General features: G+C 43.9%; 2 protein-coding genes across 2 annotated transcripts; one reads left to right on the top strand and one right to left on the bottom strand.

Moving 5' to 3' along the window:
- Positions 1 to 4,670: 4,670 nt before the first annotated feature.
- On the top strand, positions 4,671 to 10,609 carry cfl1 (cofilin 1). The gene is made up of 4 exons (XM_080465347.1): positions 4,671 to 4,792; positions 9,009 to 9,319; positions 9,398 to 9,474; positions 10,198 to 10,609. Exons 1-4 carry the CDS (start codon positions 4,790 to 4,792, stop codon positions 10,308 to 10,310), a joined length of 504 nt encoding a protein of 167 aa, XP_080321473.1. The 5' UTR covers positions 4,671 to 4,789; the 3' UTR covers positions 10,311 to 10,609.
- Positions 10,610 to 10,835: 226 nt separating this feature from the next.
- On the bottom strand, positions 10,836 to 15,091 carry prss23 (serine protease 23). The gene is made up of 2 exons (XM_080465338.1): positions 14,828 to 15,091; positions 10,836 to 13,375 (listed from the first exon to the last, which is right to left on the bottom strand). Exon 2 carries the CDS (start codon positions 13,356 to 13,358, stop codon positions 12,216 to 12,218), a length of 1,143 nt encoding a protein of 380 aa, XP_080321464.1. The 5' UTR covers positions 13,359 to 13,375; positions 14,828 to 15,091; the 3' UTR covers positions 10,836 to 12,215.
- Positions 15,092 to 15,300: the final 209 nt, after the last annotated feature.

Genomic DNA, 15,300 nt, shown 5'->3' with positions numbered 1-15,300 from the left:
AAATGAAGTTGTTGTGTCTGTTTTGTAAATTATTACTTTTGATTCTTGCTTCTGCCTGCCAGCCGTCGCTGTGGGGCATGCTGATGTGTTAAAGTCTCCTCAGGAGAGACGCGGCCTTCTCTGTGATTACATAAAAAAAATTAAATCAGCAATCAACCTAATGAAAACATTTGGAATTGTTTATCTTTACTGTTACAAATTGTTTGAGTTTCATTGTCAATCTATTTTTGAGAGTCTCATTTTGATAAAGTAAATACTTGTCCAGGGCTGTCGTTCAGCTTGAAATCTTGACCAATCATAAATTGATTTAGGTTTAGTCTTTTTACTGTGTGCAGTCATGGTTCTTTGTTACTGAGGGTTACAAAGCACGACCATGCAGTGGATTTGTTAGGCTTTAGTTTCTTTTCTTTTGTTTTTTTCTTTCTTTCTGGGGCCACGCAGAGCTTCTCAGGCCATTGCCGAATCAGATGGAGGATTAAAAACCCAGTGATTATTTCCACCCGTGCCCTACATCTCATAATGCAATTTCTTTTCTTTTCTTTTTTTTTCTTTTTCAGTTGAATTTATTTTCTAGAAAGTGGAGTAGGAATCTTTTAGTGTTTTTAAAATCAGTCCCAATCTTGTTTAGCCTGGGAGAGGATGTGGGATCCTGGAGGCTATAATGAAGCAGCAATGTGCACTTTGACAACTTATGTTTTCTGCACTCGGGTGTAAAAACAAGACGCTGATTGATGATTTGATCCCCCAGTGATGACATGTTACTTGAGGTTGAAGCTATGAGGGGCCACTCATGACCATAGAGATCATTTTGCACTTTCCACGTCTGTCTCTTTCCACTCAAGGAGGAAACTTTAGGATGTTCTACAAGCTGTTGTGACCCCCCCCCCCCCCCCCACACACACACTCCCTCCTTCTTGATGTTTTTGTTTTTGCACACGGCTTATTCCAAATGTGGATAAACGCATGCAATATTGTGCTAATGTAATCATCTCTTGCAGGGGAATGGTAGCCAGGAAATGTAAAATGCAGTTTTATAAAGAATAAATAAAGCTTGAAACTGCTTACGCATTTTCTTGAGTGTATTCATTCATTCATTCATTTATTTTTGTTTACTGTTTTGCTCTCCCTCACCGTCCTTTGGTCATTTCATTGTTATTTTTCCATAATTATTTGGGCTGTGGAATTGTGTGCAGGAATTGTGATACAGCCTTTTTTTAAATTTATTTTCAACATGGGTCTGGAGAGAGACATTGTAGTCTTTTTAGACTTTTTTTTTAGTAAATACCAGCTTTTTCGCATTGGGTATTTAAAAAAAAAATAAAAAAAAAAAAATTTAATAATATAAAGATAATATTTTTGAAATGTTGGCAGTATATCCTGTTAGGCAATAGAAGCAAAAGAGGAAACAAGCATCAGGTGTACACAAATTACAGACATGATGAAGAGGAATGGACGGTGACAACCTTATATAAAAACAAGAATTTTGTCATTTGCGTTCTGGCATTTTCTAACATGCCATTTTGGAATGTGCTTCTCTGGGATGAAGACTGTGTGGGAGGGCCCCACACACTCACATCAAGGGGTAATTTAAGGTCAACAATTAACCTCACATGATTGTTTCTTTGCACAGTGGGAAATATGCAGACTGCACGCAGACAAGCCCCCCGGCGGTATTTGAACCCATGACCATCTTTCTGTGAGGCGAGAGCACCAAGGGTCCCGCAATATCTCCTGAAATCGTTCCTTCTTTGGTAGACAGAAGACAGAAACTTTTGAAATCACCAGTTTGTTTGTTTGTTTTGCTTTTTTTTCCACAAAAAAATGAATGAATGTAGTTCTGTTTGTGTGCAGGGTGGTCTCCATTGTTCTGTGAACTGAAGTGTGTTCATAGACACTCATTTTAACCCCTGGTGCAAATGTGCAGATTCAGCCTCACGTGCCCCCTCCTCCCGCTCTCTCTCTCTCTGTGTCTCTCTCTAACTCGCTCTCTCTCTCTCTCTCCTGGTGAATTTAGTGTCGCTTCATTCCTTATATGGTGGTCGGCGTCGCAGCCCAGCCCTCGTCGCGTCAGGGAGCGATAGCGGTGCGCGTTCACGCGCCGCTCCCCGTTCACTTCCATATTTGGAAGTGAGTCCAACATAAAGACAGAGAGGGGAGGGGGGAGGAAGAGGAGGAGCGAAGGATAGCGGAGACTTTCCTCCCACCACAAAAACAAAACCCCTCTACCCCTGACTGGGAGCTGAATGTCGGTCACGGCAATACTCGAAGCATCGCCCCTCACGCTATGATGCCTCAGAGACCCGAGCCTGTGAACAAACACACGATAAAGCCGTTGCCTTTGGACATTTATGTGAATCTGCTTCGTTAAAGTGACGACATGTCGAATACAAGCGTTTTACGATCGCATCGCAAAAAATGTGACGAAGTTATTAGATTATAAACTTGTGTTGTCTTGTGTTTATTACTCCGTCACCAAATCCACAAACTCGCGCTCGTGGCGCACAACGACTTTTAGGCTCATATTGTTGCATTAAAAGAGTAAAAATGGAAAAAAAACGTAAATCGGCAGTGCGTCACAGAATTCGCGTATGTGGACTTTTCAAATTGTATTTCAGTCTTCAGACCTATTCCATCCCACAATAAGGCGTTTAATAACGTATTTATTCACAAAAGAGTAGATTCGTGTCGCTCGCGTCAAACACGATACAAACACAGACTCCCATCAGGCATTGCGCAGACCACCGGGTACGTTTGATTTCGTGACTGGACGCCCCGGCCAGAGAGAGAGAGAGACTATAAACAGAAAAGTGTCGCAATGAAAACAGTTTGAAAATGTGTAATAACCATAATTACATTTAGATTAATACGTATTTGTGGACAATGTTGCTTAAGACGACCTGGAATCCTCAGGAGATGAGTTAAATCTCAGACAGTTAATTGAAATCCAAACTAGCAGAACATAATCCCACAATAATCTGATTTCATTCATCCAAATCTATACTCGCATATGATTTAAAAAGTGATCAACGTTTTGGCTTGTTTACCCACATTGAAAGCTGGTTACAGGGGAAGAATACCTCAGCCTAAATGAAACAATCCCAACTACTCGTGTTATCGTGTTTATCTGAAATCTGTGATTTTCTCAGACTAAAGTTAAAAATGGAGTTCCACAGGGTTCTGTATTAGGACCTATACTTTTCATATCATACAGGCTTTCTGTAGGGAATATTATCAAGAAGCACTCCTTTAACTTCCATTGCTATGCAGATGACACACATGTCTATTTATTTGTGAAACCAGAAGATACTGATCAACTTGTTAAACTAGAAATTGCCTGGAAGACACAAATGCCTGTATGAGCTGTACTTTTCTGCTTCTGAATTCAGATAAAACAGAAGTTATTATATTTTATTATCTACATATAGAAAAGCACTGTGAGGAACGTGGGAGTTACTTTGAACAGAACTTATTAAACAAGTCTGCAGGACTGTTTTCTTTCCCCTGTTATGTCTTTATAATCAGGACTTAAAGAGTCTTCAATTGATTCAAAATGCTGCAGCGAGAGTACTGACAGGAACCAGCAGGAGAGATCACATCACTCCAATAATGAGTTTCTCTTCACTGGCTTTCTATTAAATCTAGAATACAATTTGAAACCCTTCTTTTAACCTACAATTTTAACACCCAGGCTCTGTCATATCTTAAAGAACTATTAGTCCCATATCACCCCATCAAAACACTTGGTTCTCAGACTGCTGGATTCCTGGAGGTTCGTTATCTAAAAGTAGATTGGGAGGCAGAGCTTCCAGCTATCAGGCTCCTCTCATGTGGTACCAGATCCCAGTTTCAGTCAGGGAGACTGACACAGTCTTTGCTTTTAAGGTTAGGCTTAAGATGTTTCTATTTGATAAAGCTTACAATTAGGGCTGGTTGAAGTCCTAACTGTAAGCTTTATGACAAGCTCTTGCTTGTTGCTCTCTGTCTCTGTCCTCCTTCTATCCTCTAACTCAAAACCGGTGCAGCAGAAAGACGCCACTTCAAAGTCTGGTTCTGACCTAGAGTCTGGTTTATACCTAAATGGATCAAACATGTCCAACAGGAGAAACATTGTGAGTCTCCACAGTTCTTGAAGGATGCAGGACTGCCATTACCATGCAATTACGATGTGCATTTTGTTTTCTCTGACAAAAACTGACAATTTAATCTCACTTCTTCGTTCATCACACCGAGGCTGCAGAAAAGTGTGCAAAGCACAAGAATGTATAGTTGAAATAAATATCCTATATATGTAATAACAATTGGTACCTATTACAAATCACACTGTCACCTGCTATACATTCCAAGTAATTATATTAAGCCCCTGTTGTCCTGTATTTGGCACTATATAAAAAAAACTGAAATTAATTGAATTGTGACTGATTAATTCACTTGTATTTGATTGAAGTAAATTTTTTCCTCACTTTCAAGTATCCTTATCTTCAATGTGCCATGTTTTCTTTTCTCATAGAATGGTAACTCTTTAATGGTAACTGCATTCCATATCAAATTAAATCATAGTGTGCTGAGTCATGTATGCTCTTGTGTTAATTGGGGATGCAGTGCGGTGACGACAATAATAAACCGGACTGTCCTAGTAATTTCACAAGCGCTCCTCCTCGTGCACGCGCCCCGACTCGGGCTCGCTCTTTATAACCGCGCGTCCGCGTCGTGCATTCAATGAGCAAGTGAGAGGTTCATTCTGTCATCCAAGTCCGTTCAACTCGAAGCAGACGATCCCAGAGCGACAACAATGGTGAGTTCAACGTTCAAACTGAGGATTATTTTAAACGGTACCCTTTCATTTAGACTTATTCTCGTTGCGTTGGGGAGTTTTGGGCTCATATCCTGCTTCGGTATGTCAGTTTTTCCGATGAAACACCCGACGCCGGTTGCGTGCCGCAGGAGCTAACGTTGAGGCTCGGATCCGGTTCCCCGGACGTTAATAACGGCTCCTTGAGCGCGGTAAAGCCGTTTAAATCGGCATCATGTCTGGAAAATTACCAAACGGCAGTGCGACAAGCGCAACAACCAACAAAGTGACCATAATCAAGTGGCGCCATTTCGATCTTTTTTTTTTTTTTTGACTAAAAGTGGCTCCGGGAAGAGGGCCTGCCCGGGTGAACGTCACCCCCCCCCCCCCCCCTCCCTTCCCCGGTTACCATGACGCTGGCCCGGTGCTTCCTGCACGGACGTTACGGTCTGTTCGGAGCTCCGTGTCAGAGAGGCTCGAGCTCGAGCAGGTGCAGCGGCGCCCAGAGGCCGCGCCGCCGCTCGCAGACCGTTAGCTTCTAGCGGGGGAGGAGATGACTGCCATTATGGCTGCTCGCTGAGATTTCTCCGCTCTTTGTCTGCGGACGCCCCACTCCTCCTCCTCCCCCTCCTCTAGCGGCGTCCCGCATGATGCGGCTCATTTTTTTTTTTTTTTTTAGAATTTTTAGTTTTAACGTGATACCAGAGGAACGTTTCTCGTAAATAAGGCCGACTGGCGGTGGTGCGGCGTTAAACGCCCGTATTGGCGGAGGTTTCGAGCGGTTTGTCCTTATATAGCAGGCCAACGCACACATGTGCGCGTGCTGCATTCACGGCCCCACCCTGAATTTGGTGCAAAGACCATTTTGTTTAGTCTCCCGGTCACATCGGCTGTGCTCAAACATTCAGCCCGCTGCGGTTTGACACCTGCTATTTTCCCCTCTTAGTGTATCTTCCGTCGCTGTGCGATCGAGCCGTGTATTCAAAGTAATTCTCTCCGTTATGTAACGTTTGAGTGACAGTTATGCCCCGGAGCTAAAGCTAACGGGCCGCTGTCTGTCGGCGCGGCGCGTCTCCTGCAAACCTTCACTTATTCATTCGTTGATCACATCATTCCCTATTAGAAATAAACGTAAAAGATTAGTTTTAGGCTTTGTCTTGATGGGATTTTTTTTTTCTCCTCCAGTCCCACGTAACACAAATAGATGTTTGCAACGTGCAGCACAATTACAACAGAACCTACTTTATAGAATGATCACATCAGGATGTCTTTGCAAAAAAAAGCTTGTGTGGTGGGCAGAACAATCAGATATCTTCATTCAAATTCATCAAACAGTGAAGCAAAAAAATCTAAACAATGCATGTAAGTTGCATCTAAAACTGAGCAATGTAGATATGGCTTTATCTTAATGAATTGGTAATGTTGGCCTCTTCCCTTATAATAATTACTCTTGAGCATTTAAAAATCAGCTTCGTAGTGTGTTAGTTTTGTTAAAGATCTATATTTGATATCTTGTCACCAGATTAGGTTATTTTAATGTTTGTATTGCAAAGGCATACAATGCTTTGGGTTTCATTTTCTTATCGTGAAACATCCTTTAAAATAAATCCTTTTGGGTTTTTTCCTCTCTTTCAACTCGAAATGATTCATTTGACAAAACAGTTTTGTACCGAACGCTCGCCTTAATCTATAGGAGAATATGCATATTGTGTTGCAATTTCTGTTGTTGTCTTCCTCAAATAGCTGAGTGTGCACTAATCACAGCCTGAATCTGTTTAAATCTGCGTGCAACACCATTTTTCATAGGATTGGATCAACAGTCTGATGTAACTGACTTGGTAGTGAAATTTGTCCTGAAGATAAGATTAGACAAGGAGGAGGGTGCAGCAATATCTCCATGGTGATGTTACTGCACCTTGCTGTTACAAAACATAAAGCATTAAGGACATAGACCTGCGAAACTCAAAGCAAATGTATGACCATTTTGAGGACGCAAACACAACCTGTTACTATCATAACGGATGTCACATGTTTCCTTTTCATGCACAGAAACAGTGAAGGGGTGTTGGAGTAGTGAGTTGTTTAAAGTTGTGAGGGATTAAGGAAGTTATGGTGGTTTTCTGGTTAATGATCACACTGTTATCTCATACAAGCCTTAAACAGCCTGAGCAAACAGTGTCAGCCCGTGCGGCGATGCACCAGGAACCTTTCCTTGGTATTACTTGCTCTTCATTGTTGCCTTTTTGGGGGTTTTCCAATAACTCTTTGCTTTTACGTAGCAGTCACCTTCTCATGAGACTGTGTTTTCCTGTGATGCACAGGGCCATAACAAAGTCAGAGGACATGACTGAGTTACTTTATGGGGCAGCTGAGACGTGGCGATGTGACTTGTATTCTATATTACAACAGAGGGCTCATTGTGTGTGTGAACTCGACACTGAACTGCTCAATTCCTGACCGCACCCTCGCCAACATGGCCGGCTTTTACAGGAAAGATCTTCCAATCCACCTTTTATTTAGAAAACGCAGAAAATGATCACAGGGACACAAAGTGCTAGACACAGAAATGAACAACCTTAACAGAAATATATGCATCTAAAGAGCTAAAAAATTAGTACAAATAAATGCCTCTGAGGAGAAGAGGTGGGGCAAAACCATAGAAGGATTCAAAAGCAAAACAATCTTAAAATGAACAGGCAGCCAGGGAAGTGAAGCTAAAACAGGTGAAATATGCTCATATTTCACTTTTTATAGTTCAAAGATGGCAGCAGCGTTTTGAACCAGCTGAAGATGAGCGACGGAGTTCCCACTAACCCCAACATAAAGGGCATTGCCGTAATCCAGCCGAGCGGAAACAAAGGCGTGGATTACCGTTTCAAAATGCTGTATGAAATACTGGCTTTATTTATTTGCGCCAGCTCCCTCGGGTGGAAGAAGCTACATTGAACCGCCTCCTTGATGTGGCAGTCAAGCTTCATGTTTGAAGGAAGGTTTTTTTTTTTTACTATAATTATTATTATTATGGTGGGCTTGATGTGTTGAGCCAGAGGACCAGGATCTATGGGGGGGGGTCGAAAAACCATCACCTATGTCTTGTCATGAAGCCTTCAAATGTTCAAGGCCTTCCATCCAGGTCTTTTATCATAAACACAGTCGAGCAGGAGCTTGATGGTCTTGTGTAAAGTATCACACCTGACGGCTCACCTTCTCTTATAGTTTATTTTCCAAGTGGAGTTTTATTGTCTTTGTTGTTCTTGCCACCGAACCTTCATGAATGACCTTTTTAAAACCTGAAGTGACGCGCTGATCGGCGCTTATTCTCCTGCACCAGTCGTCACTTTGCTTCGTCCAGCAGGGCAAACAGCCGCACCTTTTAGTGCTCCTTCCTTATCGCTGGTTCCTGTCGGAACATTCCTGCTGTGTGACAGTCACATGCCGCCCTCTCGGGCCTTTTCTTCAGCTTCATGTTGTCTGTATCTGCTGAGCCTAAATCATCGCTTGTGACCAGCAAACGACTCCCACAGCTGTTTCCTTCTGACAGGTCAGCGTAGAACTCGCCTCATTGTCAATGTCGGTCTGCTGATTGTTTTTCATTCTCATGAGAATAAAGATTCATTTGTCCTGTTGACAAAAACAAAATCTTTTCCCAGAAAATCAGTGAAGCTAATAAAGTTTTTTAACCCGAGTTAATATTTCCCAAAGATACTTAGTGTAGAACAATGGTAAGGATATTTGTTGACATTTTAGAATGATCGTCACACAAGTTGCATGTTGTTCCTCTTTTTGGCTCGCCTCTGAAATTCAAGCATTATAATAAAGTTATGCGGTTAGTGAAGTGGTTGTTTGAAATGCTTAACGTCTTTACAGTCGGAACCTAAGAAGTTTTCATTCCTCCTGACAAAACTACCACAGTTTAAAACATTCTCGCACCAGGCCATTGCAATCTGAAACACTTGGGAGCATCTTTTGCCAAACAAAAACTGAAAAGTTTCTTTCATTCTCAAAGCTTTGTGAATATTTTAATTTAATTCAAGAAAACAAACTCGTGTGAATAATTTTCTGGCATCATGAGATGTAACCGACTCGGTCAATGACGTGTCAAGCAGTAACTCTTCTCTGCGCCTTATGTTGAGAAACGTGATCTGTTGCAGTGCGACCAGCAGCCATGTGAAACTTGACAGACAATACGCTCGGCATTGACAGACGTGTTTCCCCGCAGGCCTCCGGAGTGAAAGTCACAGATGAGGTCATCGCCGTCTTCAATGACATGAAGGTGCGCAAGGCTCAGGCCAACGAGGAGGAGAAGAAGAGGAGGAAGAAGGCCATCCTGTTCTGCCTCAGCAAGGACCTCAAAAACATTGTTCTGGACGACGGCAAAGAAATCCTCCTGGGTGACTTGGGAACCACCGTGCAGGATCCATACCAGCACCTGGTGAAGATGCTGCCCGCAGACGACTGCCGCTACGCCCTGTACGACGCCACCTACGAGACCAAAGAAACAAAGAAGGAGGACCTGGTCTTCATTTTCTGGTGAGGGCAGCTTTTGAAAACGGATAAAACTTTTTAGTTTTTTTAAGACCTGTTCTAAAGTTGTCCTCCGTTCCACAGGGCTCCAGACAGCGCGCCCCTGAAAAGCAAGATGATCTATGCCAGTTCAAAAGATGCTATCAAGAGGAAATTTGAGGGTGAGTAGCAGCTTTACTCTTCTACCTCGCAGCGATTTCAAAGGTGAAAAGACGGTAACAAGTGTCCCAGATATTACCTTTCTCCCTTGGTTAGCTGCGGGCTGATACGATCTTGACTTATAACAATGGCTTGTTTGTTTTAATTGTTCCACCGAACACTAGTACGATTCAAAACTCCACAAATGACACCAGCTTTGACCTTTTTTTTTCTTTTTTTTTTTTTTCATTAAAACTTGGACTGTTTTTGCTTGAATGGTTACATACATGCTGGTGTATTGACGTGCTCTCTTGCGTCACAGCCGGAATATTTCCAGTTTTTTTTTCTGGTGAAGGCCTCTTTGTGTGGCGTTTGCATGTTCTGCCTGGCTCCTCCACTTTCTTTTAATTGGTGAAAATTGTTGTTTTTGATTTTCCCTATTTTGGGGAAAACTCAAAATCAGAAAGTGATTTGTCAGGTTAGATCAGCTCCAACCTTCACTGACGTTGCGTCTCCTTAATCATTAAGCCGATATGAGTTTTTAAGAGTCAGAGAGGTCGGGTTATTTTTAGAGACAATTGTGTAAGTGCATGTATGGTGAGAAAAACATAAAAAAAAAAAAAAAATAGTGTTGGTACACAGAAAGTGAAGTTCATAGTCGACCGTTTTGTCAGAGGTTTGCATAAATGAGACATGGACATGTACCCCGAACTAATCGCACAACTCCATTCCTTGTTGGGTTTCAGGCATCAAGCACGAGTGGCAGGTGAACGGTTTGGAGGATCTCAAAGACCGGCACACCCTGGCAGAGAAGCTGGGCGGCTCATCAGTAATCAGCCTGGAAGGATCCCCTATATAAATATTTGTCCACTTTCCTCCAGCTTCAACTGAAGTTTTCAGACACACCTGTTGAGTTTTAGCTGTTCATTCCAGTTGGGTGTGGAGAAGGGGGAAAATCAGAACCAGCATCATTATTTCGGGGAGGGAATGTTGTGTGGGTGGGTTTGGGGGTCAAGTGAGTTTTAAAAACAACAACAAAAAAGTGCATTCTGTCATTCCAGTTCATGCAACATAAAAAAAAAAAAAAAAGCATAAACAAAACACGGAAAAGAAGAAATGTAAAATAGAACAGAGTTAGGACGATGATAAAAGTTCAAATACAGTTATTGTTCCAGTTCAGGAGCAGAATTTAGTTCTTTCCAGGTTCCAGAGGAAGGGACTGACATCAACCTTATAGTTTTCCAGCCACTGAATCCTGATAAATATTTGTTCCAACTACTTTTTTTTGGGCCAAACTTCTAGTTAAGTTTTGTAAGTGTGTGTAGTTGAGACTAGGTGTAGTTTTGAACTAATTCACTCTTGCTTGCACCAGATGTATCAAAACTTTTTCTGGAGGAACACCGTTTAAATATATATATTTTACCTCTTTGTTATGCCATTGTTTTTGTTTTTGTTTTGGGTTTTTTTTTTATTTTTTTTTGAACATGCAAATTCCAAAACTTGAGTTATTCCTTATTTTCCACTTCCATGTCAGAAAAATATGGCATTTGATGTAATTTCACAGACAACATTCCTCGTACTTGTTAAAGACAAAAACTCGGGCTGGTCCGAATAGCGTTTATGTGCTCCGGATTATCGCCACGACAACCGCATATTCGGGTCAAGTCCGAGAAGACACAGGATATCCTCGATTTCTTTGAAAGTGTCATGAAGGTCTGGGAGAGCGATGTGTATGAGAGGCTGGCAGTGTAGTCTGGATATTGAATGGTGGATGTTTTGTATCGTCTCCTTATCTCTAATAAAAAAAGCACTAAACTACTGACTCGTTTTGCTCTCTGCTTACTTGTTGGACTAAATGAGATTGATGGGTATACATGCAAAGAAATCCAGGTGATTTAATCTGATTTCTCACAAACTCATAACTGGTTTTCAACCTAATGTGTTTACATGATCACTCGAATTGGTGAAGGATTTAATTTGTAGTGTATTTAAAAACTTTATAATGGACACTCAAAAGCTTTCAATGGTCTATTGTGTCATAAAATAAATCTACAAATGCCCACCTTATTCTCCGTTCAGGATGAGGATGCAGTTCTCAATATGACCACAGGGGAGCGATGCAACACCACTCGTGAAACCAAATCAAGTCTTCTGACACAAACGCTGTTATAAATCTCTGTTTATTAAAATATATCAGCATTCTTCCAAAAATAAAATTAACACGGACCCCCCCCCCATCCGCAATGAAAAAAGTTTTGTCATTATTCATCGAAAGGCTTTTGATCTTTATTCAGAGCAGCAGGAGGCGACTGATCCTTAAAAAGACAGAATGACAAGAAATGCCCTCGAACACCAGTGTGTATAAATAACCTGCTGCTAGTGGCATCCTCCAGGAAAGTTTTTCTGCTCTTGTAACAAGTGGCTTCTGTGAACATTATGGAAAGACTTACTGTGGGTGAAAACGTATTAAAAGATGCTGAGGTGATGATCTCACAGGCACAAGTCGAGGAGAAGTGGTGAATGCTCCTGTCTCACCATGAAAACATCCCTGGTTCTAGTGCGGGAGTGCGATTATGTGTCTGGGTTTTCTGCAGGTTCTCCACTTTCCTCCTCACAGTCCAAAAAACATGTGTTTGAGGCTGATTGGTGACTATGGGTGTGGTTGTCGGTCTCTGTTCGCCCTGTGATGGACTGGTGACCGGTCCATTGTGCTTGCTCTCCTGTTTTCTAACCCTAACCCTAACCCTAACCCTAACCCTCGGTCTCACTCAGTCACGCAGTCCAGTCGGTTTCCGTACACCCAGTAACAGATCTGAGCAAACTTCAGGGGAGTGATGCGCACGGCCACGTTGTAATCTCGGTTCTCCCCATCTATCTCCAACCACTGGTGACCAGAGAAGATCCCGATGACCTTCCTCTCCCAGCGCTCCAAGCCATCGTCCCAAACTCGTCCATACACCCCCGAGCCGCTGGCTCCGGGCCGGGCGTCGCAGTGCTGGTAAATCAGATCGCTGGACTCCTCTTCGACGGGACAAAACCTGTAGACCAGCTCCCCGGGACGGTCGCTGTCGAACCCAGAGAAGTGGATGCGCTTCCCTGCCAGATCGTCAGAGGATGGAGCCACAGAAAGGCGCATGAAAGGACGACGGTGAGGCCAGCGCAGCTCCAGCAGGGCGTAATCGAAGTCCATGCTGACCTCCTGAGGACCCTGGATCCATCCCTTTGGCACGCGGGTGCGTTTCACCCGCACCCAGCGCACCAGAGGTTTCTTGGCGGAGGTGAGGGTGCCGTTGGTGGTGTTGAGAGACGGAGGAATCAGAAAGCCCACTCGGAGCTTCCGCGCCCCGTTCACGTAATCCTTCCCGTCGTGCACGCAGTGGGCGGCCGTGAGGACGTGCTGCTGGGACACCAGGACGCCGGTGCAGCCGGTGGAGATCCGCACCGCTGTGGAGAAGGGGTAATCCAACAGGAAGTTGTCACCTTGGATGTTGAAGCGGCCGTCCGCCCCGTAGATCTGTCGCCTCACGCGCTTGCGCCTGGGCCCCAGGCCCGGACCTCTCCTGGGTGAGGCGAACGGCGAAGGCCCTCCCCCCGGCTCGTCCTCCTCCAGGTCCACCGTGGTGAGTGTGCGGGAGCCGTCCGCATACAGCGTCTCGAAGGAGAGCTTCTGCGTGAGCTGCTCCCTCGCCTCCTCCTGCTGCTCTCCTCGGTGCAGGCAGGTGGAGTTGCAGTGAGTGATGAAGTCCAGCCGAGTCTGGGCGCTGAAGTGGGAGCGCGTGAGCGGCGTCGGTGCGTGAGGGACCAGCGTGGGGAGATGTGGAGGGCGGAGGACGGACAGGGCGACGGGGAGGAGGAGGAGGAAGTGGAGGAGCAGGTGAGTCGAGACCGAGCTCTCACGTGGCGTCATCACGGTGACGGAAAACACTGCGAACACATAAGAGAAAAAAACCCATCAGAACTTTGTGAGCGAGAGCGAACGGATTCCCTCACGTCTGCCAGGAAGAAACTGTGGAAAACCTAAACACACCAACTCTGATCCCTCGTAAGTCTAAACGCTCCACCGGTTGATTTGTTGATTGTAGTTCACTGCGCCGTCGCGGGCGAGGTCAGCTTACAAACTCTAAATGTTGCAATGCCAGCCTGAGTTTCATCTGGGGCCGTGAGACAACAATGAACCTCTTGTTCGCGCCGTAGATTACCGGGGAAATAGGATTTCAACTCGGTGGAAGCAAACAAGCATCTTGATTTAGGCTTGGGACAAAAATTCAGATTCCACTTGGTTCCGTCGAGTGGAAAAGGAGGGTAAATGTACCGAGAGGTCAATGTAACACGCCTCCAGTTCAATATTTGTTATATTTCAGAGCTTAAAGAGGCTTTCTTCTATCATACGTTAACTACTTCACAGCATACGCGGGGCTTTCAGGGCCAGATTAGAGATACTTGATCCTTAAGTGCTACGGATCCTGAGGCACTCGTGGCTCGGAGAGAGCAGGTGTGTGTGTGTCGGTGCAGTGAAAGAGCAACAAGTTGAGGCAGGGTGGCCAAACAGAGCATTATTCCTGACAAAAGACAGGGTGGGGCCTGTCCACCTATTTAACACCGCCAGGCTACAACAAAGAGCTCCGGGAAGCAGAGAAAGCACAGATTCCTCTCCATGTTGATGTGTCGTGAATATGACAGCCGTGGCGGACAGTTCCTCAGGATCTTAAGTGGTAAATTGGCCGGTGGTCAACCTCTTTATTTAGACAAGCTTACAAGTCGTGAAACCTATTCAAAGCAACACGTGAACAAATTGACTGGCGGATCCAAATGAAAAAATAAATAAAAATACAAAAGCCGAGTGTCTTTCATGACGTTTTAAAAAACCTTTTAGAGGAATAATCGTTGTTGAAGGCATCAGAAAAATAAAAGCATCACTTGGAGTTGGACGAAAGAAGTGTTGATTTTGGGAAACTTCCGAAACTTTACATTATGGTGCATAACTATGAGGATAAAACTGCTTTTTTGATTCATATAATTACAGAAAGTTGACTTTTTTGTGTGCATCCATAACATACAAAACATCTATAGAGGGAAAAAACAAACATATTTCCTGGTTTGACGTGTGTGTGCAGCAGAACACATCTGTTATGCAGGAAGGAAAATGCATTTTATTGCAGTCATTACAGGTTTTGATACTGCAAAACACTGTAAACCTGTAAATGCAAAAACATTACATTAAGAACATAATCACTTGTCCTGATAATGTATCTCACAATTATTGAACTTTTCACATTCATCCATACAAAATATCAGAAACGGAACACAGATTAAGACTTTGGGCATCACTCTATAAATCCCCCCCCCCCCCAAAAGCAGATCAATTCAATTGATTACCTCCCGATCAGAGGCTGGTGGTCCGTGTTTACATCCCAGTCAGGTTTTCCAGACCTTGAGGTTCATCCTCCTCATCATCCTCTCCGGTGACAGGTCGTTAGTGTCTCCCCCCTCCTCTTTACCTCCAGGGGGAGGGGGGTCAAACCCTGCTTCCCCTCGCTTTCTCTTCTTACAGGTGTGGAGTGAAAGTCCTGAGCAGCAGCTCAACTCACAGTCAGAGCCTCAAATAAAGTCTCCTGCCTCAAACAACGTGTTTTTCTCCGCAAGCAGGCAGAAGTCTGCAGGTCCTAGTGCCCACCCAAACCCACAGCTGTCTGCTGCTGGAGGGAGGGAGGGAGGGAGGGGGCTCCTCCCACACACACACACACACACACACACACACACACACACACACACACACACACACACACACACACACACACACACACACACACACACACACACACCATTTATTATTATGCATCATGAAATGA

The sequence above is a fragment of the Lipophrys pholis genome (assembly GCF_963383615.2).
Source record: "Lipophrys pholis genome assembly, chromosome: 6".
Taxonomy (NCBI): domain Eukaryota; kingdom Metazoa; phylum Chordata; class Actinopteri; order Blenniiformes; family Blenniidae; genus Lipophrys; species Lipophrys pholis.
This window is presented reverse-complemented; position numbering and strand designations above follow the sequence as displayed.

Excerpts from the sequence above, each read along its gene's own strand:
- cfl1 (XM_080465347.1), top strand. Across the intron at positions 9,320-9,397 it reads GACCTGGTCTTCATTTTCTG|GGCTCCAGACAGCGCGCCCC; the intron begins GTGAGGGCAGCT and ends TCCGTTCCACAG. Across the intron at positions 9,475-10,197 it reads TATCAAGAGGAAATTTGAGG|GCATCAAGCACGAGTGGCAG; the intron begins GTGAGTAGCAGC and ends GTTGGGTTTCAG.
- prss23 (XM_080465338.1), bottom strand. The coding sequence starts at position 13,358 with ATGACGCCACGTGAGAGCTCGGTCTCGACTCACCTGCTCCTCCACTTC.